The 23,373-nt window shown below is 40.6% G+C and overlaps 1 protein-coding gene across 2 annotated transcripts in view; it reads right to left on the reverse strand.

Annotated features, from left to right (window-relative positions):
• LOC124621850 (phosphoribosylformylglycinamidine synthase) overlaps positions 1–23,373 on the reverse strand; it is a 208,065-nt gene that overhangs the window by 177,667 nt on the left and 7,025 nt on the right. Inside the window, exon 2 of one of the 2 annotated variants that reach the window (XM_047147296.1) lies at positions 9,130–9,401. In XM_047147296.1, the coding sequence (XP_047003252.1) occupies positions 9,130–9,401 (272 nt within the window). Of the gene's footprint in view, positions 1–9,129; positions 9,461–23,373 lie in introns of those variants that run through there. The other variant, XM_047147297.1, reaches the window with a different exon arrangement.

A 23,373-nucleotide genomic window follows, 5' to 3' on the forward strand; every position in this document is an offset into this window, starting at 1 on the left:
ATCCTAAAGCTTCAGACTGCATCTCGCAAGTCATCCTGATGGACCCTCCAGGCTCTTCAAGCAGCATAATAAATGGTCAGTCACAACAGTGAATTGTCTGCTATAAAAATAAGATCGGATCTTACCCACTGCCCTAACAACTGCTAGACACTCTTTCTCAGTCATGGAGTGATTCTTTTCAGAATTCAAGAGTATTCTGGAGGCATAAGCAATCAATTAGTCAGTGCCTTCCCAGATTTACACTAGAACTGCACCTAAATTGTAACCACTAGCACCAGTGTTTATAGTTACATTCCAACATCAAAATCCAGAACCCCCCCCCCCCCCTCCATGAACCATGGGCTTTGCCTTGCTGGGTTGGCTTGCATGCCTCAGTGGTAAAGATAGCCATTCTGTAGGTGCAACCACATCAAAGAGGTATCTGTTGAGAAGCCAGAGATACATGTGGTTCCTGAAGAGGGGCAGCAGCCTTTTCAGTAGTTGCAGGGGCAACAGTCTGGATGATTGACTGAGCTGGCCTTGTAACATCAACCAAAACGGCATTGCTGTGCTGGTACTGCGAATGACAGAAAGCAAGGGAAAACTACAGACATAATTTTTCCCAAGGGCATGTAGATTTACTGTATGGTTAAACGATGATGCATCACCTTGGGTAAAATATTTTGGATGTAAAATAGTCCCCCATTTGGATCTCTGGGTGGGGACTACCCAGGAGGATGTCATTATAAGGCGAAACAAAACTGCATTCTAAGGATTGGACAGTGGAATGTTAGACCCCTTAATTGAGTAGGTACATAACCAAATTTAAAAAGGGAAATGGATAGGTAGAAGCTAGATATAGTGGGAATTAGTGAATTTTGGTGGTAGCACAAACAGAACTTCTGGTCAGGTGAAAACAGGGTTATAAATACAAATTCAAATACGGATAATGCAGGAGTGGGTTTAATAATGAATAAAAAAATGGGAATGTGGATAAGCTACTTTGAACAGCATAGTGAATGCTTTATTGTAGCCAAGATAGACATAAAGCCCACACCCACCACAATAGTACAAGATTAGATGCCAATTAGGTCCGCAGATGATGAAGAGATTTCAGAAATTTATGATGAGATAAAAGAAATTATTCATATAGTGAAGGGAGATGAAAGTTTAATTATGGTGGGGAACTGGAATTCAATAGTAGGAGAAGGGAGAGAAGTATAAATGGGTGAAAATGGACTGGGAGAAAGGTATCAAAGAGGAAGCCGCCTGGTAGAATTTTGCACAGAGCATAATTTAATCACTGCTAACACTTGGCTTAAGAATCATAAATGAAGGTTGTGTACGTGGAAGAGACCTGGAGATACCGGAATGTTTCAGATTGATCATATAATGGTTAGACAGAGATTTAGAAACCAGACTTTAAACTGTAATACATTTTTAGGAGAAGCTCTTGACTCGGACCACAATTTATTGGTTATGAACTGCAGATGAAAAACTGAAGAAATTGGGAAAAGGTAGGAAATTAAGAAGATAGGACCCGTATAAGTTGAAAGATTGTTGAGAATTTCAGAAGGAGCATCAGGCAACAATTGACTAGAACAGCGGAAACAAATCCAGAAGAAGACAAATAGGTAGCTTTAAAGAAATGAAACAGTGAAGGTAGCAGAGGATTAAACACATTAAAAAAAATCCTTGAGTGATAAGGAGATACTGAAGTTAATTGATGAAAGGAGAAAATACAAAAATTCAACAAATGAAGCAGGCAAAAGGGAATACAAAAAAATGAGATTGACAGAAAGTGCAAAATGGCTAAGAAGGAATGGCTAGAGGACAAATGTAAGGATTTAGAAACACATAACATTAGGGGAAAGATAGATACTGCCTATAGGAAAATTAAAGAGGCGTTTGGAGAAAAGAGAAGTAGCAGTATGAATTTCGAGAGCTCAGATGGAAAACCAGTCCTAAGCAAAGAAGGTAAAGCTGAAAGACTGAAGGAGTATACAGAGGGTCTTTATAATGGAGATGAACCTGCAGGCAATATTACAGAAATGGAAGAGCACCTACACTCAGGCTCATAAATTAAGGATAACGCTGATACATGGTGAAACAACACTCTTGTGGGTGGTTTGCAGGTTTAAATCACCTCTTGGTATGACCATGCGGTGCATTTGACCTGTGGTCATCGCACGGTGGCAATGGCAGCAGTCCACATACGAAGAAGTGTGTTGGTGCATGTCCGAGTACGGTGCAGCGAGTAAGTGTACAGACGTTTTCGGATGTGCCAATGTTGTGTTGGAAATGGCTCAAAGAACACATATTGCTGATGTTACGAGGGGTAGAATACTAGGGCGACTGGAAGCTGGTCAAACACAGCAGGTCGTAGCACAGGCCCACCGTTTGCCACAAAGTGTGATATCAAGATTATGGCAATGATTCCAGCAGACAGGAAACGTGCCCAGGCACAATAGCACAGGACATCCACAGTGTACAACACCACAAGAAGACCAATATCTCACCATCAGTGCCCGCAGACAGCCACGGAGTACTGCACGTAGCCTTGCTCGGGACCTTACCGCAGCCACTGGAACAGTTGTTTCCAGACACACAGTCTACAGGCGACTGAACAGACATGGTTTATTCGACCGGAGACCTGCAAGGTGCATTCCACTGAACCCTGATCACAGGAGAGCCCGTAAAGCCTGGTGTCAAGGACACAGTACATGGTCATCGGAACAGTGGTCCCAGGTTATGTTCACAGACAAGTCCAGGTATAGTCTGAACAGTGATTCTCACCGGGTTTTCATCTGGCGTGAACCAGGAACCAGATACCAACTTCCTTAATGTCCTTGAAAGGGACCTGTATGGAGGTTGTGGTTTGATGGTGTGGGATGGGATTACGATTGGTGCACGTACACCCCTGCATGTCTTTGACAGAGGAACTGTAACAGGTTAGGTGTATCGGGACGTCATTTTGCACCCCTATGTCCGCCTTTTCAGGGGTGCAGTGGGTCCCACCTTCCTCCTGATGGATGATAACGCACGGCCCCACCGAGTTGCCTTCATGGAGGAGTACCTTGAAACAGAAGATATCAGGCAAATGGAGTGGCCTGCCTGTTCTCCAGAACTAAACCCCATCGAGCGTGTCTGGGATGCCCTCGGTCGACGTATCGCTGCAAGTCTTCAAACCTTTATGACACTTCAGGAGCTCCGATATGCACTGGTGCAAGAATGGGAGGCTATACCCCAGCAGCTGCTCGATCACCTGATACAGAGTATGGCAACCCATTGTGCGGCCTGTGCACGTGTGCATGTTGATCATATCCTATACTGATGTGGGGGTACATGCGCAGGAAACAGTGGCGTTTTGTAGCACATGTGTTTAGGGACAGTTTTCTCAACTTATCACCAATACTGTGGACTTACAGACCTGTGTCGTGTGTGTTCCCTATGAGCCTATGCTATTAACACCAGTTTTGTGTAGTGCCACGTTGTGTGGCAGCACATTCTGCAATTATTCTTAATTTATGAGCACGAGTGTAGATGAAGATGAGATGGGAGACATGATACTGTGGGAAGAATTTGACAGATCACAGGAAAGCCTATGTTGAACCTGGGCCCCAGGAGTAGATGACATTCCATCAGACCTACTGATAACCTTGGGAGAGCCAACCATGACAAAACTCTTCTATCTGGTGTGCAAGATGTATGAGACAGGCAAAATACACTCAGATTTCAAGAATAAAATAATAATTTTATATTATACTTTTTTACTTGTTCCAAACCCACAAGAGTCATCTCATTTTTGGGTCTATTCAACGAAAACTGAATCTAAATCTAATCTATTCCAATTCCAAAGAAAGCTGGTGCTGGCAGATGCGAATATGACTGAACTATCAGTTTAATAAGAACTGGCTGCAAAATACTAACACGAATTCTTTACAGAGGAAGGGAAAAAGTGGTGGAAGTTGATCTTGGAGACGATTAGTTTATATTCTGGAGAAATGTGGGCACACATAAGTCACACTGACCTTACGACTTATCTTAGAGCATAGGTTAAGGAAAAGAAAACCTACGTTTATAGCATTTGTAGACTTAGAGAAAGCTTTTAACAGTGTTGACTGGAATTCTCTCTTTGAAATTCTGAAGGTAGAAGGGGGTAAAATACAAGGTGCGAAAGGCTATCTACAGCTTGTACAGAAACCAGATGGCATTATAAGAAAAGGAAGCAATGATTGAGAAGGGAGTGAGACAGGGTTGTAGCCTATCCCCGATGTTATTCAATCTGTACATCAGTGAAGGAACAAACAGAAAAATTTGAAGAAGCAATTAAAGTTCAGGGAAAAGAAATAAAAATTTTGTAGTTTGCCAATGGCATTGTTATTCTGTCAGAGACAGCAAAGGACTTGGAAGAGCAGTTGAATGGTATGGACAGTGTCTTGAAGGTGGATATAAGATGAATAACAACAAAAGCAAAACAAGAGTAGTGGAATGTAGTAGAATTAAATCAAATGAGACACTGAAAGTAGTAGATGAGTTTTGCTATTTGGGTGGTAAAATAACGGATGATGACTGAAATAGAGAGCTTATACAATGTAGACTGGCAATGAGAGGAAAAGCATTTCTGAAGAAGAGTATTTTGTTAACATCGAATATAGATTTAAGGGTCAGGAAGTCTTTTATGAAAAAATGGTATGGAGTATAGCCATGTATGGAAGTCAAACATGGACAGAAATAGTTTAGACAAGAGGAGAATACAAGCTTTTGAAACGTGGTACTATGGAAAGACGCTGAAGATTAGATGGGTAGATCAAGTAACTAATGAAGAGGTACTGAATAGAACTGGGGAGAAACGAAATTTGTGACACAAATGACTATAAGAAGGAATTAGTTGTTAGAACACATTGTGAGACATCAAGGGGAAAACCAACTTAGTATTGGAGGGAAGTGTGGGAGGTAAAAATAGTACAGGGAGACCAAGAGACGAATACAGTAAGCAGATTCAGAAGGACGTAGGTTGCAGCAGTTATTCAGAGATGATGAGGATCACACAAGATAAAGTAGCATGGTGAGCTGTATCAAACCCGTCTTTGGAGTGAAGACCAAAACAACACAAACCCGAAGTTCTGGGACAGTTGAAGATATCAGCACTTCTTTCAGGATAGAGAAAGATGTTTCCCGTTCCTTGCTCCAGGAAAATTGTTGTGGCCGTGACTTTAGAAATCCTTAATAAATAATATATGCTAGGAATACCATCCAGGGAAGGTTGAAAATTGCTACAGCTCTTACTTCTTCTGGATCAGAAAAGGCTCCATTTCTGTTAACTAGATGTTGCAAGATTTTTATTTCTTGGGCAGCACAGAGGCAATTTTTTAAATCCAGAAAAAGACCTGTGTCATGGAAACACTTTAGAATAAGTACCAGGTGACTTAGAAGCTCTTTAAATGTCTTTGAGAACATAACAATGTCACTGAGGTAGCCTACCTATTAAAGATACATCATATATTTAAGCTCTCAAAGCAGGTTGTCAGTTGTGCATTCATATGCCTTTGGAGCATTGTATGGACTAAATGAAATAACTCTGAACTAACAGAGGGAACATCAGGTTTGATGAAAGTTGTTTTTCTTGGCAGCCTCATCAACCTCATCTGAGGGTAGCCAGACTGCATACCCATAGGATAGACATATTTTGCTCCCTTCAGAATGTCCATCGTGTCATTTCACGGATGTCCCAACAACTTCTCACCTACCTGGGGTTTCACTGTCCTTCAACCAATTTCCACAGACGATCACAAAAAGTAGTTCTCAAAGAGCTGATCAGGTTTGTCATTTCCGAGATGCTTGTTCCCGGCAACCTGGCCTTTACGATCTGCCCTTTGTCAAAGTTGCTTAGTCAGTGCATTTCTTCACTTGTGCCCTGCAACGTGCTAGAATGATTTCTCATTTGTCTCTGCTCCGCATGTATACTTTCCTTGTCGCGTCACACACCCACAATGCCACCAAGTGGAGTTCAGTATCACAGCAGGCAATGGTCATAATGTTTTGGTTCATCAATGTTTCTTAGGTATGATGGCAACAAACGGACATGTACGGCCTCTTTGAGGATGACCACATTGAAGCAGGTATCAATGAAAACAAAGTGGCTGTAGCAACAGTGACTACCAAAACACAAAGGGCAGTTAAAACAATGAGAAAGATTTACATATTTGACAAAAGAGATAAAGGGTTAGGTGTCATGTCTCAATCAGGAACTCTAAACATTTAGCTCTGGACAGGAAAATGTGGCTCACATTTAGAAAAATAGTCGACCATGCACTGGACAGGCATGTACCTAATAGTACAGTTCAGGATGGGAGGTATCTTACTTGGTATATACTTCTGTAAAGAAACTTCTAAAGAAACACAGAATACTACATAAAAGGTGTAAAAAAAAAGGATACACCTATTTGTAGAATGGTACTGTACAAAGCACATTTGGCTATCAAAATGGCTAAGTGTGAAGCCTTCAAGGTTTACCATAACAGAATCTTACCGAAAGACCTCTCACAAAATTCAAAGAAATCTTGTTCGTATGTAAAGACTGTCAGTGGGATCAAAATTAGTGTTCAGAGACTCATGGATGACATAGAAACTGATAATGAAGACAGCAAAGCAAAAACAGAAATGGTGTATCCATTTTCAAATGCTCCTTTCCATACGGAAGTATGGAAGTTATGCCCCATTTTAGTTCTCACACAATGTGTTCTGCCATATGTCGAATAAATAACCACTGCAAAGATGAGTGACATAGATATTAGTGTCAGTTGCACTGAGACCACTGAAACTGCTTAAAGTGAACAAAGCTTCAGTGCCAGATGGAGCACCCATCATTCCACACAGAATTTGCAGTTGAGTTAGCTCCTCTATTAACCATAATATACTGTAGGTCACTCAAAGAAAAAACTATATCCACTACTTGGAAAAAAGCACGCAACAAACCCATCTCCATGAATTGTAGTAGAACTGATCCACAATACTACTGTCCAATACCTCTGACAACAATCTGAACTCAAATGTAATGTAACTGGAACAGAACAATCTACTCCATGTCGACCAGCACGGATTCCAAAAACATCAGTGATGTGAAACACAACTTGCCTTTTTCACTCTACACAATGAAAGTAGTGGATCAAGGTAAACAAGTAGTTGCAGCATTTCTTGACATCAGAAAAGCATTTTGACACAGTACCACAACAACACTTATTAACGAAAGCACAATCATATGGGGCATCTGGTCACAGTTTTTTGAGCCAAGGGGAAGCATTGCGAAAATACTGAGAAACTTGAACTGACACGTGATTGAAGACAGACACAGACTGTCACGTCAAAGTCCACTCACAAAGTTTCAACAAGTGATGAATCTAGGATTATGCTACACCTCCCTACTATGTACCATCCCCAGATGGACTACAAAGACCAGCAATACCTGTTACAGCACACACAGAGGCAATCGAGCAGTCATTCTTTTGGCATCTCCTGTGCAAATGCAATGGAAAGAAGCCCTAATGAGTGTTACAAATAAATGCTACAATGGGGAATACCCTCTGCTATGCACTTCACAGTAGTTGTAGTGTTTAGATGAAGATGTGCATTCATCATGACTATGTCACATGGGCCCCTACTGCACGACTTTTTTTGTACATTTTGTTTCCTTAAACACTGATAATTTCAACTGTACACACAGTTCCCTATGTATCCGACCTGTTTAAAGAATCTTTGAAAACTGTACGAGGTTACTGTTTGTTAATGTTTCAGATAACCTGGCAGCTCCTGTGTGAGATGTTAAACTATCCAATGTGATGTTCTACTTCCAATGTATCCATAAATACTATGGATGAGCATCAGTTTGTAACAAATGATGAACTTAATTCAAGAATTAGATTATAGATGGAAATGTAACAACGTGGAGTATATCCACTGCACCTGATTAATTTCAATAAATAAACAAATATTTTTTCTTGCCTAATCTATATGTAATAAACAGCATTCCAAAATTCTTTTACAAATTTTATTACTCCAATTATTATTATTTAAATTAGAATTTACATTTAGCTGAGTATCGGGACAAAGGTATTCTTTACAGAAATCTTGTCTTTAATGAATTATTCAATATTTAAGATCTATAAGACCCTGCATATTCAAAATTTGAACCCTACTAATAAGTTTCTGTTGCAGGATTGATGTCCCTTATTTTAATGCCCTAATTTTCTTCCATAAAAAGCACCTTAACTTCTTTCAAAAATTTTTAGTTTACAAAATACTGGTAATCAAAAACTATTTTTTGTAAGAAATGCTAGAGCAATTTACGCAACAGAACGATTCAAAAATGAATTTTCTGTCAATGAAATGTGTATGATGCCAAGGAAAACACACTAGTTAATCAAATATTTTAATTACCAGATTTTATTTCTGAAATAACTTTGGCAGGCTATGACAGAAACTGCGGGAGAATTTTTTTAATCTAAAAATCCGTTTATAAAATAGAATTTAATGTAACAGCTATTTGAAGAATACAGATCCAACTATTAAAAAAAGTTATTTCATTTTTGAATGTGTATACATATTACTGTTTTCTAAATTATTGACTACAACATAATTGAGATGTATTTCACGCATTCGCAAATAATTTGTAGATAATTTCCTACACATGTACAGGATGAAACTATACAGAAACAGTGGACAATGCCTTATGCAGTTTCAGCTGAAAATGTAAGGCTGAGGAACCTATGTTTATTTGTGAAAATATGCCACTAGTAGAACTATGTTTACGTTGGCACTGTGGATGTCAATGTAAATTACAGGCCCACTATTTTAAACAAAGACCGTGCTACATTCAACCGTAAGCTGAAAATTTCCTAGCATTAGTTACTATTTCTATCATCATTTGAGGCTACAAAGGCAAACTCAAATGAGATGTAGGCAAGTAGCTTAACAAATTGTAAAATGTTGAAATACAGTATGTAATAGTTATATACCAAAGCACTTTTTCACGAGATATTGAAACATTTGTTTGTTGGTATACTACATTTTCAACTGCCATCCTTGAAATGTAAAACTATATTTTTTCCAAGTGTGACTTACAGTAAAAAATATTTCTTGTCATGAGCTTACCTTGGACCTATCTCAATAAGCATGTTCTCCTTTCCTTTTGCTTGAAGGTAAGGCTTGTGCTGAACATCATCAGGTTTGAAGGGTGATCCCAAAATCCATTTCAATTTCTCCAGTTCTCCAGTTGACAGAGGTTTGCTTATCTCGACATAAAAGCATATTTCTGTATGTAGAGCTTCTATTTTTGCCTCTGCTCGAAGCTGCTTTAATTTCTCGCATTCTGACGCCACACTCAGGCCCGGCTTCTTGTACAGGTAAAGGATGTCCATCTTACTCTGTAGCAGAGGTTTGAAAGCAACTGTGAATTATCTCTAATCTATTACCACATGACACTGAATTTCCAGGGGGTCCGGAATATATGAGCAGTAGTGACGTCAGAGGTTATCAGAAAAACAACAGTCACAAAGCAAAAACAAGAACCAATCTTAAGGTCATGATCCTTGAACCCAAGCAGCCACATCACTTAATTCATATGGCTGGTTCCAGAGAAAATGACAGATGGTAGAACTGAAAGGCATAGAACAAGATCATCTTATCATGTCTAACAAGGAGGAGGGGTGAGAAAAATAGTTTGAAACTGTCTCAACCGTAAAGTCTCCAAAGTTAAGTATTTCACAAAGGCGCGTAAAAATTATTAGGTTTTGATTTCAAGTATAATACTTGAATTCACAAGAAATTGAGGGGGAAAAATAAAAATAATTCTCATGTATATAACCATTTAACTGAGCACATTTAACAAATATTGAAGAGAAACTCTGTACACATGATGGACATCTGTCACTTTATTTTCCGAATCAGCAGCAGCTTTATTGCTCCTTCTCACTTATAACAGTGCAGCTACCACAAATATAATGCAATAAATTAAGAACATTTTTATTCTTGGATTATGCACATAATAAGACATTCAGCAGCTGACAGGAGTAAGTCTCTGAAAAATAACCATTTATCTCATGATAAAGTTGTGAAATATAGCTCAAACAGCCATCTATACTGGCATCAGCTGAACCAAATGGAAGACCCTGTGTGTGTGTGTGTGTGTGTGTGTGTGTGTGTGGGGGGGGGGGGGGGGGGAGAGGTGCAAGAGTGTGCCTGAAAGAGAGGGGGGGGGAGAGAGAGAGGGAGAGGGAGAGAGAGAGAGAGAGAGAGAGAGAGAGAGAGAGAGAGAGAGAGAGAGACTGGCACCTTTATAACAATACAGAAGATATATGTGTTTGTTTGATTTTAGCAGTAACATGCTCAGCAACGGAGAGCTCCGTGAGGTAAAAAGTCACATAAAATAGAGAACTGTTTGCTTCTCAGACTATTTCCAAATAAAATCTATCAAAGTGTTACATGCTCAAATAATGCATTATGGGTATTTACATTTGTGGGAGTTGACAACAAATTAAATCAGAAGGTAACGGGATTCTGTCGACACAGCTTGGTACAAAATGCGAAGGAAAATTACTGTTTAACATCCAATTGAAAAAAGTGGAAAAAAAGCCTTGCTCAGTTGTACTGGTGGGGGAAGACACAACTAACCACCACAACAATAAAGGAACTGTCCCAGCATTTGTCTTAAATGATCTGTGGAAAACTTAAATCCAGATGTCCTCAGGATACGAACACTAAAAGCATACAGGGGTCACTCTCATAGCCTAAGAACTAAAGGAGGCCAGATCAATATAATCTCCCTAGGAGGCTGATTGGAAATAAATTTATCGCTTACTTTTGTCCCCTGCCCATTTGCATTCATAATACACCAGTTTCTCCTCAATGAACAGTAATGAAGTAAGAAGGCTTTAGATGTCATTATCTACTTCATGTCTCCTGTCGTCGCAGTCATTGTTCCAAATACTGTTATTATACAAAACACCACACTTGGTATATCCTGTGCAAGATTGCCTAACTACTGCAACCGACATCCTTTTGAACCTGCTTACTGTAGTTAAGGCATTGTCGCCCTCTACAATTTCTGTCCCACCCCCCTTCCTCCAACTTCCCTTCATTACCAAATTACATATCAGTTGGTGCCTTAGGATGTATCCTATCAACAGATCCCTTCTTCCAGTCAAGTTGTGCCACAGGATTCATTACCTCTTCACCTAGTTATCCAATCTACCAATCTAGTTTAGTATTCTTCTGTAGCACCACATTTCAGAAGCTTATACTGAGTGGGGTGGCACAGTGGTTAGCACACTGGACTCGCATTCGGGAGGACAACGGATCAAACCCGTCTCCGGCCATCCTGATTTAGGTTTTCCATGATTTCCCTAAGTTGTTTCAGGCAAATGCCAGGATGATGGCTCCTTTGAAAGGGCGCAGCCGATTTCCTTCCAAATCTTCCCTAATTCGAGCTTGTGCTCCATCTCTAATGACCTTGTTGTTGACGGGATGTTAAACACTAATCTCCTCCTCCTCCAGAAGCTTACATTGTCTTTTTGTCTTAATAGTTTATCATCCACATTTTACCTCCATAAAAGGCTGCACTTTGGACAAATATCATTAGAAAATATCCTTAATGTTTAAATTTATGAAACTTCACGGGACATAGTTTTAATCTGCCAGGAAATTTCAAATCATGGGACATAGTTTTAATCTGCCAGGAAATTTCAAATAAGTGCACACACTGCTGCAGAATGGAAGATTCACTTTGGAAATTCAGCTTTATACTCAATGTTAACACGATTCCCATTTCTCAAAAATGTTTATCTTTGATAACAGTGCACTGTCCATGTTTTACTTCAAAACCTCTTTTCGAGACACTATATACTCCATTTAAGCGATCTTCCAGGAGCTTTGTTGTCTCTGACAGAATTGCAATGTCATCACCGAATCTGTTATTTTTATTTCTTCAGCACAAACTTTAATTTTTATAAATTCTCCTCAATTTTCTTCATTATGGACTCAATATAAAGTTAAAATGGGACATGGGCCATGACATTGTCTCACTCCAAACTCCATTACAACCTTCCTTCCACATTCTTAGACTCTTAGAAGTGCAGTCTACTTATAATGACAGTTCAATTCAACAGGACTGTAAGCAAACAGTTAATGAAAATAAGGAATCCATTTATATATATATATAAAACGATAGTGTAAATGCAGGCTTCTCAAAGATGACAGTAAATGCGCTAAATAGTTCAAGTCTATACACCTGGATTTTCTAAAATAGTTAAAAATTGCTGATATGAACTAAGAATTTTCAAGAATCAAACAATGGAAAATTCAGGATGGAATAATGACAATATTATGAAAAGGACAGATTCCTAGATTCCTACTCACCATACGGTAGAGATGTTGAGTTACAGACAGACACAACCAAGAGACTGCTAAGCAATTAAGCTTTTAGTGAAAGGCCTCCTTCTGAATTAGATAAAACACACACACACACACACACACACACACACAGCTCCTCCACTTATGACCACTGTCTCTGACTGCCAAGGCCAGACACAGCATTTTTCAAGAATTATTTATAAGGGAAGAAAATGAATTGTCACTTATCAGCAACCTATTATTGTTAATAAATACAAGGAAATTATTTTCTGAAAAACTATAGATGCCACTCACTGACAGCTCCTACTAGTGTGACCACAAAGTAGTTGTCAAAAAAACAGCATAAAAAACACCTACCACAGAAGTGGCATGTAATATATCTTCCACTGTAACAATAAAATAATCAATTGCTGATTACATTATATCATCTTCCATGTGGTAGTCACGAAGTAGAAAGCTCAGCTTTGGAACATCTGACAGAGACAAGAGGCCTCACAGAAGCCTGAACTAAAACAAAAAGAACTCTATGCTTTTATTATCAAAATGAACTCTGAAATACTTAACACATATACGATGTATTATGATAGTGTCAAACAGAAACACACAAATGCGAAACAGAGAACTAAATCTTAACAACAACAGGACACACATGATCTTGTGTTACAATGACTACAGAACAACTGCTAAAATACATAGGACAGGAATAAATGTCACTTACAATGGGCGCATTAGCTCTGTGTCGTGACTGTTAGAGGTCAGCAGCACAAACACAGCATAAGGAAATAAATTCTCACCGAGTTTTGGAATCCGTCAAACAGCTGATGAGTAACTGCTTACACCAGCCAGAAGGCAGAAAGTAAACCAGGCACTAAAAATCACTGTAGCAGCAATTTTCAATGAAACAGTGAGCGCAAAGTGTAGGAAAGAACACACTGTTCAAAAGAATCTTCCACCTTCCATAGAGAGCAGCAGCTCAGAAGGGGCTTGGCAGCACCAGAACTGGGCCACGGAGTGCCACCCGGTTCAGTTTCCAGACAGAACTATGAGAGGTGGAGACTGAGCCACTCACGGCACCTCCCGTGGCCTCTGCTACTTCTGCTGCTGCTTTTTTTCTGTGTTCGTAGACACACACAGGATTTTACTCCGGGACTCCCTAATGTACACATGCAAGTCACTCTCTTGCGCTGGTTGACAGGCCGAATCCCATGTCGAAAAACCTTTCACCTGACGCTATGATGAAATCTGACCCAACATACAGCACCGTTCTGATTACGCATTACAATAATTTCTCTACGAGTGAGCTAGGGAGCAGACATGGGAAGCAGCAGTTCACCCAGATGAGCCTGTAAGCACCCTGATCAGAGATTTATTCCACAGAGAGACTGGAGGTGTTCTCCAGGAACTGAACTCAGAACCTCCACGTCAGAGGATCCTGTCAAGATACCTAAACTGATCTTGTAGAATACAGACTTTTCCAAAGCAATACATACTCACACTGGCAAAGCTACATCAACTGTTACATTCTGCCCATGCAATGAAAGAATATATTATAACACAATGTAATTAAATCCTGATAATACAGGCTGACAGGTGCCGACATTATCAGTCGAATGACCACAATCATGAGCCGATTACATGTTGATTACGCATGTAAATCAATTATGCATGACATACTGAAAATACCAACATGTCGTGGAAGGATTAAACTACAAGAATTAGAATAATTATGTGATTATCATATATCACTTTTATTAAAAAGTCCAAAATAGTGTTTGTGATTAAGAAAAATTCTTCCCAGTTACATTTACAATTACTCTGTGATTCATACTTTAGTGCCTGGCAGAGGATTCATCGTATCCCTTTCACACTATGTCTCTACTGTTCCACTCTTGAACAGTATATGAGAAATATAAGCAGTAAAATCTTTCTGTGTGAGTTCTGATTTCTCTTATTTTATTATTCTCCCTATGTACATGAGTGCCAACAAAATATTTTCGCATTAGGAGGAGAAAGTTGGTGACTTAAATTTTGTGAGAAGATCCTGCCGCAACAAGAAACACCTTTGTTTTAATGATGTCCACCCCAAATCCTGTATCATGTCAGTGACACTTACTCCCCTATTTCTCGATAATACAAAACGTGCTGCCCTTCTTTGACCTTTTTTATGTTCTCTTTCAATTCTACCACACAGCAATACACTAGCAGAGGGCGGACAAGCGTAGTGTAGGCAGTCTTTTCAGTTAATTTGCTGCAGCTTCAAAGTATTCTGCTAATAAAAAACACTGGTTCGTCTTCCCCCCAACATATCTTCCAGTTTAAGTTATTTGTAATTGTGGTCCCTAAGTACTTAGCTGAACTGAGAGACTTTAGTCTTGTATGATTTATTGTGGAACTAAAATTTAATAGATTCCTGTTGGTACTAGTGTCAATGGCTTCACACTTACCATACATAGAGTCAACTGTTTTTGATCATCTGATGGACTACACAAGATGGCAAATGGCAGCATCACCTGCAAGCAATCTACGAGGGCTGCTCGGACTGTCTCTTAAATTGTTTATGTATATCATGAACAGCAGAGGGCCTATAACACTTCCTAGGGGAATGCCTATTACTTCTGTTCTACCCGATGACTTTTTGACAATTACTATGGACTGTGACCTTCCTAACAGGAAATCATGAATCCTGTCACACAACAGAGACAATACTCCATAGGCTAACAATTTGATTAGAAGGAGCATTTGAAGAACGGTATCAACAGCCATTTATTAATGACCTATGCAGTGGCGGAGGGAAACTTTTATCTGCACGATCTCATGTCAGTGCCATGTGGAAAGGACAACCCTAGAGCTAAAAAAGTCCTCACTTCTGCTGTAAACATATATAACAGGAGTAGGTCAGCACAGCTTCCTGCAGGACTGGAAACATGGAGTATGTTTTTAGTTGTGAAGTCATAGTACCGACGTAATAAAATGGCTGATGACACCATGCACCCTTTCATTTGTTGCTCAGTTGTGTCTCATCTGTGGCTTACCAGATCTTCGCTAACCCAAACATCGCCAGAGCAGTCTGGTGCCGTGCTCATCAGTTCCCATTACCAGGGAGGCAGATCCGCAGAGTCTAGCCTCGCTATTCATTGCATCGCATCTCTACAATGTGGTATCGGCAGATGCCAGCCTTGAGGCAACACACGCCTGGGGTCAAAGCTTCGAGCTGTCGGCCACCTACAAGCTGTCACTAAGGCTGTAAATGATATGGTCTGTGCTGCCCCATGCAATGAATCTCTAGAACTCTCTTGCTTAATTAACACCCTCCATTCTATCTTTCTGTAGCCCCCCCCCCCCCCCACAAAGTGCATTTGAAATTTGAACCATATTCTTAGTGTCCAACACAAGTGTGGAAGTTACTCTATCTGCTGCCATCTTGTCCGGACGTTTTAACGTGCTACAGCCTGGAGCAAGCAAATTTCTCTATATACTTAATACTTTTTCAGTGCAAATATTTTCCCATGTGAATTGGGCTATTTCCACTGATAATCTGGCATTGTGGATTAGTGACTCTCAAAAAGGAATGGCTCCATCAAATTTCATTTGTGTTGAAGAATATTTCTAAAATGAGGTAATACAAAATTCCCGATTGTTTTTGTCTGTAACTGTAACATCTGTCCCAATATATTTGTACAGCACGTTTCAACACAAACACCAGCAATAGGATGAGAAGTCCGACACTGCCACCGTCACAACAATGTGAGAATTTCTCTGGATGTAAGACAGTGGTTACCTAACAGTAGGGAAGGGAGTGACAGTTAGGAGTTTCCAGCTCCTTACGTTTAGGTTTCCTGTGAATTCCCTAATACATTTTGGGTTAATGTGGGGCTGTTTCTTCACCAAAGATGTAACATGGAACACAAACTGCAAAAGAAGACATGTCCTACAATACAGTATTGCCTCCTAAGTTATATAGAATCACTACATTTACTTGGCACTCCAAAAACCAGATTTTGTAAATTGATTTTCCAATACCATTCAAAATTGTGGAAATCCAGTTCTACCTGATGGTTTTCACTTCTACAATCGAATTTTGCTTCCATCTAAATGCAAAATGTGCTTGGGTTTTCAGGTTACGTTTTCCTTTTAAAAATTTTTGGCTAATGTTGACACTGCAGTGAAGAAGCAGAAATATTAGACCAATCATAAAGCTGTCTACCTCTATTAATTAACCGAAGAGAAACAGCGACTGTGCTGACTTAATCAGAAACTGGAACAGCTGCTTTTCAGACAGCATATTTGAATGGGCTAGCAAATCTGTTGTCTGGGATTCTCAGTGTTGTGGGCAAGTTTGAAATAATGGAAAAACTAGCAATGAGAGCTTAGTGGCATATGTGTCGGAAAGTTAATTTTGGAATGAATCTCAGGATCTCCACTTTCTCTCTCCTCATTTCTGAAATATGAGAATGCTTTCCTATCCAGCAGGAAAGGAAGAAATATTATGTGCTGTAGAGATCTCTGCAGGAGAATTCTGCAAAGTGCAATCGAAAAGCAGCAACTGGACGAGGGAAGGAGCAGAGAATTCAAGAGGACCAGAACTGATTAAAACACTTGTAACAATGCTGATGATGCGCAAAGCTATGTCGATGTGTGTCTGTGTCAAGTAACTGACATATCAGACTTGTATGACAACTGACTGCTTGATTGGTGGAAACAAAAATCACCAATACTTCCACAACTATTGGACGTGGTCTCAGCTCTCTGAAACTGCAGATGTGTGTGCAAGTTGCATTTATGCGAGTGTGTGTGTGCGTGTGTGTATGTGTGTCTACTGCTGACAAAGGCCTTAATGGCCGAAAGCTTTAATTGTGTGAATCTTTTTATTGTGCCTATTGCGACTCAGCATCTCCGCTATATGGTGAGCAGCAACTTTCCTTCTCTGGTACTGTTACATTGCATCCTGGATTTTCCATTGTTTGAAACATATTTGTGGTATTCCTGCTACTAGCGCTGCATGTGAAAGGACATTTAGTAGGGCAGGTAAAATTATTCAGATAAAATATTATAAATAATTCCTAAATATGGTGATGAACTTTTGTTTCTTAACAGGTATTATAAACATGCAGACAAATGATTTCAAGCTTGTGATATATTTTAACTTAAAAATGGATAAACTAGAAAAAATTTAGGATGTATTGTTACATCACAGCTTTTTGTGTGTTGGTTACATTTCAACAAACACTAGAAATTGAAGAAAAAAAAAATATTCATGACTGTTTTGATTTAATAAAATTATATCGCATGTAAGTGCATACAAATTTGTTTACTATTTCTCTTCTGCACAGTGTGCTGAAATTTGTTCGTATCTGCTCTGTTTTGTTAGTTATTTGTTAGTAATTCGTAAATACACTCCTGGAAATGGAAAAAAGAACACATTGACACCGGTGTGTCAGACCCACCATACTTGCTCCAGACACTGCGAGAGGGCTGTACAAGCAATGATCACACGCACGGCACAGCAGGCACACCAGGAACCACGGTGTTGGCCATCGAATGGCGCTAGCTGCGCAGCATTTGTGCACCGCCGCCGTCAGTGTCAGCCAGTTTGCCGTGGCATACGGAGCTCCATCGCAGTCTTTAACACTGGTAGCATGCCGCGACAGAGTGGACGTGAACCGTATGTGCAGTTGACGGACTTTGAGCGAGGGCGTATAGTGGGCATGCGGGAGGCCGGGTGGACGTACCGCCGAATTGCTCAACACGTGGGGCGTGAGGTCTCCACAGTACATCGATGTTGTCGCCAGTGGTCGGCGGAAGGTGCACGTGCCCGTCGACCTGGGACCGGACCGCAGTGACGCACGGATGCACGCCAAGACCGTAGGATCCTACGCAGTGCCGTAGGGGACCGCACCGCCACTTCCCAGCAAATTAGGGACACTGTTGCTCCTGGGGTATCGGCGAGGACCATTCGCAACCGTCTCCATGAAGCTGGGCTACGGTCCCGCACACCGTTAGGCCGTCTTCCGCTCACGCCCCAACATCGTGCAGCCCGCCTCCAGTGGTGTCGCGACAGGCGTGAATGGAGGGATGAATGGAGACGTGTCGTCTTCAGCGATGAGAGTCGCTTCTGCCTTGGTGCCAATGATGGTCGTATGCGTGTTTGGCGCCATGCAGGTGAGCGCCACAATCAGGACTGCATACGACCGAGGCACACAGGGCCAACACCCGGCATCATGGTGTGGGGAGCGATCTCCTACACTGGCCGTACACCACTGGTGATCGTCGAGGGGACACTGAATAGTGCACGGTACATCCAAACCGTCATCGAACCCATCGTTCTACCATTCCTAGACCGGCAAGGGAACTTGCTGTTCCAACAGGACAATGCACGTCCGCATGTATCCCGTGCCACCCAACGTGCTCTAGAAGGTGTGAGTCAACTACCCTGGCCAGCAAGATCTCCGGATCTGTCCCCCATTGAGCATGTTTGGGACTGGATGAAGCGTCGTCTCATGCGGTCTGCACGTCCAGCACGAACGCTGATCCAACTGAGGCGCCAGGTGGAAATGGCATGGCAAGCCGTTCCACAGGACTACATCCAGCATCTCTACGATCGTCTCCATGGGAGAATAGCAGCCTGCATTGCTGCGAAAGGTGGATATACACTGTACTAGTGCTGACATTGTGCATGCTCTGTTGCCTGTGTCTATGTGCCTGTGGTTCTGTCAGTGTGATCATGTGATGTATCTGACCCCAGGAATGTGTCAATAAAGTTTCCCCTTCCTGGGACAATGAATTCACGGTGTTCTTATTTCAATTTCCAGGAGTGTATTATGTATGTTTCTAATGTCATTCTAAATTATTTACATGCCTTCTTACAACTAGAGGTAAATGAGCACAACCACAAAATAATATGGGACTGAGTTAGGTACTGTGTATGAAATCAGGCATACACAGGTGTGTGTATATGCTTTAGGGTACAAAAACAACAGTCAGCAACAACCCACACTGAAATTTCTCAGTACCAGGGTATAACCACCTGTTGCACATATGTAGTGTTAGAGGGTTGATAATAGATGGATGCAAAAATAATTTGATAAGTTGGTTGATTAGGAAATTGTTCAATAGTGATTTCATAAATGGGCAACAGTTCATATTGTCAGAACAGAAGAGGATAGATATGCACTTCGCCAGGGAGACTGCCTACAGGACTAGTTTGAAACGGGCTGCCACTGGGCAGTTTCACTCCATGCTGATGTTTTCGGTCCAATAAATTCAAAGGTGAATGTGCCGCTGGGCCATAAAGCTGGCAACCATAGTCTAATCGGGATGAGAACAGAGCTCAGTTAACGTAGAGAGGCGTAGTGCAATCTGCTCCCCAAGAGGTGTTGGCGAGGAAGCAGAGAGAATTAAAATTTTGTATGCAGCTAGTCTTCGGCCGACAGATATTACAGTCTAATACTGCGCTACGTTAGATTTTATGAAAGAAGAGTCCAGTGTCAGGATGGACTGTAGTACAACAACAGAAAAGCGAGACTTGCATTTTTGCGGAAGACACTTGGAAGCCACATGACAGGGTTCACGTGGAACCCCTCTGGGTGGAGACTTGGAGTTGGTGTTCAGCCAAAGTTACAGAATGGGAGCTGTGTCAAATGCAAAAGTCACCAGCGTACAGTACGGGGATGGCCAGTTGCCTGGTGGAGGTCACTAGTCTATTGACAGCAATGAGGAAGAGTGTAACACAGCATGGAGCCTTTGCGATGCCATTCTCTTGGACCCAAAGGTAGCTGAGAGATGTACAACTCTAAATCGAAACAAAACTGACAAAATTCAGTAGGTTGCCTTGAAAGTCTCAGTCATGGAGGTTAAGTCAAATGTATTGGTTCCAAGTGGTCTCTTATGCCTTAAGTAGCGGGGGGAGGGGGGAAGGACTGGAATAAAGTGTTGGTAACTAAAAAGTGCTTGTTGGATTACTCTTTCTAACCCAATGAATGGTCATTTGCAGATCATCCCAACCAGAAACCACACTGACCGCAATTTGAGAACCCAGTATAATTGTCAGGCTATCACCATTTCAAGCAGTTTGTAGAGTACATTGGTGAGGCTAATCAACTGGTAGCTGTTGATGCATGTGGGGTTTTTCGTTGCTTTAAGGATTGGGACAATGATACTGTCATACCACTGCAAAGGGAAAACAGCTTAGAGCCTAATGCTGCTGAAGACCCTCAGTAGATGACGTTTTTGAGTACCATTCGGCTGTTAGATCATCTGATCAAGACGCGAATCAGGGCATGGTGCCATATTGCATGATAAGTCAAGAGCCTGGAGCAGTTCCCAACGAGCAAAAGTTTCATAATATAATTCACCTTGGCAGGAGGGGTAGAAGGATATGGAGATGTCTTCAACTTGTCATTTATGCGTTCAAAAGGTAGCCAGGTGAGAAGAGTGGGCCAGCACTGTTGCAAAGTGATCAGCAAGAACTGACACATCGATACAAATAATACCATGAAGGAAGCAATGCATAACAGTTGTTAATCTTTGACAGTGCACAAGACTACAGAGGTTGGCTCATACCTGTGAACAAGGAGGATACTTTCTCAAGTGAGGAGCCAGAGCACTCCCACGATTTCCTCTCACTGCATTTAATTAGACAGTGAGCCTTACGGTGAAACAAGTTAAAAGTGAGGAGGTTTGTGGGTAAAGGATGCAGCTTGAGACATGTGAGGGCCTTCCGACAACCCTGAATAGCTTTTGCAATGTCTTTGGTCCACCACGGCAGCAGCCAACTACGGGAGAGGCCAACAGGAACAGGAACAGGAACAGGAGCACAGGTGACCACATCAGAGACATCACCCAGAACCTCACCAGTCCAGTCTGACAGAAAAGGGCCGAAGCTACAGCAGGGATATACAAATGCCAGATGGATCCTCAAAGAACCCATCAGGGTAACTGGTCTATCAGGTAGTGAGGAGCAAGTGACAGGATCACCGAAAAGTGGTCACTGTCACAAAAATCGTTATGTAGCGTGGACTGTAGCGAAACCACAAAACTGAGGAACAAATCGCAAAGTTGATAGCCAAAACGCAAAATGGTGCCATGCCCAGCAATGATGTGGATAGGAGTACTGTCACTGAGGCAGCACAAATTAGGATTGAAAAGAATCTGTTAGTTACACATTCCATAGATTGTTTGAACGATTCTCTTATCAAAATGATGAGGAACAAATCAATTTACATGTACCGGTACACGTAATTAGTGTTAATTAATGAACACATTATTTTTTTTAGCCCTGTTCATGCCACTGTGCTTAAAACAAGTTAGTGGTTTTTTTAATTTTTTATGGGCTATGAATTTTTAAATTGAAATTAGCTGATGAAGTATAAGTTGTCCAGCAGAAATGATTTTAGGTTAGATTTAAAACTTGCTTTTCTACCTGTGACATTTTGTAGTATTGCAGAATGATCAAAAAATTTGTTGCTCCATATTAAACTCATTTCTGAGCCATTGACATCTTTAATAATGGGTAATAAAGGTTATTTCTCTCCTCTATTGTTGTAGGTTCAGCTATCACTATTCTCCTCAAATTGTTGGTTGGTTGGTTGATTTGGTGGTGGGGACCAAACAGCAAGTTCATCGGTCCCATCGAATTAGGAAAGGAAATTGGCTGTGCCCTTTCAAAGGAACCATCCCAGCATTTGCATCAAGTGATTTAGGGAAATCACGGAAAACCTAAATCAGGATGGCTGGATGCAGGTTTGAACCCCCATCCTCCCAAACACGAGTCTAGTGTGCTAACCACTGCGCCACTTCACTCGCTCTCAAATTGTGATAAATTATTTAATTGAATTTCACTAATGAATGTATGTACTGTGATGGTGTGGTTAAAATTCCCAACTTCTTGAAGAGATACTTACATGACGACCACAGGTGAACACTGCATATTGTTCTTACTGCTCACTTTTGTGCATTCAGTACTTTCTAAATGATTAGTTACCCCAGAAAATTATTTCATAAGACATTTCCGAATGAAAATACGCAAAAAATATCAGGAGAATAATCGTTTGTTTCCAAGACTAGCAGTTATACAAAGAGCACATGTAGACAAATGTAATTGTTTGAGAAGCTCATAATATACTCATCCCAGTTCGTTTTCATCAATATCTACACTAAATATTTTGGAGCAGTCTATCCCACTTACTGTCTCCTGTTCATGTGCTATGTCAATTGCTGGTATACTCTCTCTGTTGCACAAAACTGACTATAGTGTATTTTTCTCAAAATTAAGAGAGAGTGTATTTTAAGAGAACCACTTCATAATTATTTGGAAAATATCATTTGCCAACTCTTCTGTTGCTTTCTCTTCAATGGGATTTGTTATAACACTGGTACTGCCTGCAAAAATTACCGATTCTGCTTCTTGAATGTTAAGTGGAAGGTCATTCACATATACAAGGAACAGGAGTGGATCTAAAATTGAACCTGTGGGACTCCCTTTGCGATTTCTCCTGTCACTAAAATTTTCTACCTTTCGAACAATGTCTCAGTTATTCAATACAACTTTTTTTTTGCATTCTGTTTGTTGAGTATCATCAAAACCAGTTCTATAAAAAACATTCAATTTCATACAACCTGAGATGTTCTAAGAGTTACATGATCTACACAACACCTTGGAAAGATAACACAAAATACCAGTTGGCATTATTTTATAATATATAAATTGCAATATTTGGTGGGTGAATGTATAAATGGTATTCTCAGTTGAGTAAACCTTCTGGAATTGAAACTGTGAAATGCAAAGCAAATTGTTTTTCCTTAAATGTGAGCTGCCTCCTGATTCCATGATGTGCATCTAAGTACACGCCAGTGATGAAACTGTACGATAATTATTTAAGTCTTTCTTGTCAGCTTTCTCATAAAGAGGCTTAACAACTGCATATTGTAACCTGTCTGGAAAAATCCTCTGTGCCAACGACACATTACATATGTTACCAAGAAAATTATTTA

This window comes from Schistocerca americana, chromosome 7 (genome assembly GCF_021461395.2).
Source record: "Schistocerca americana isolate TAMUIC-IGC-003095 chromosome 7, iqSchAmer2.1, whole genome shotgun sequence".
Lineage (NCBI taxonomy): Eukaryota > Metazoa > Arthropoda > Insecta > Orthoptera > Acrididae > Schistocerca > Schistocerca americana.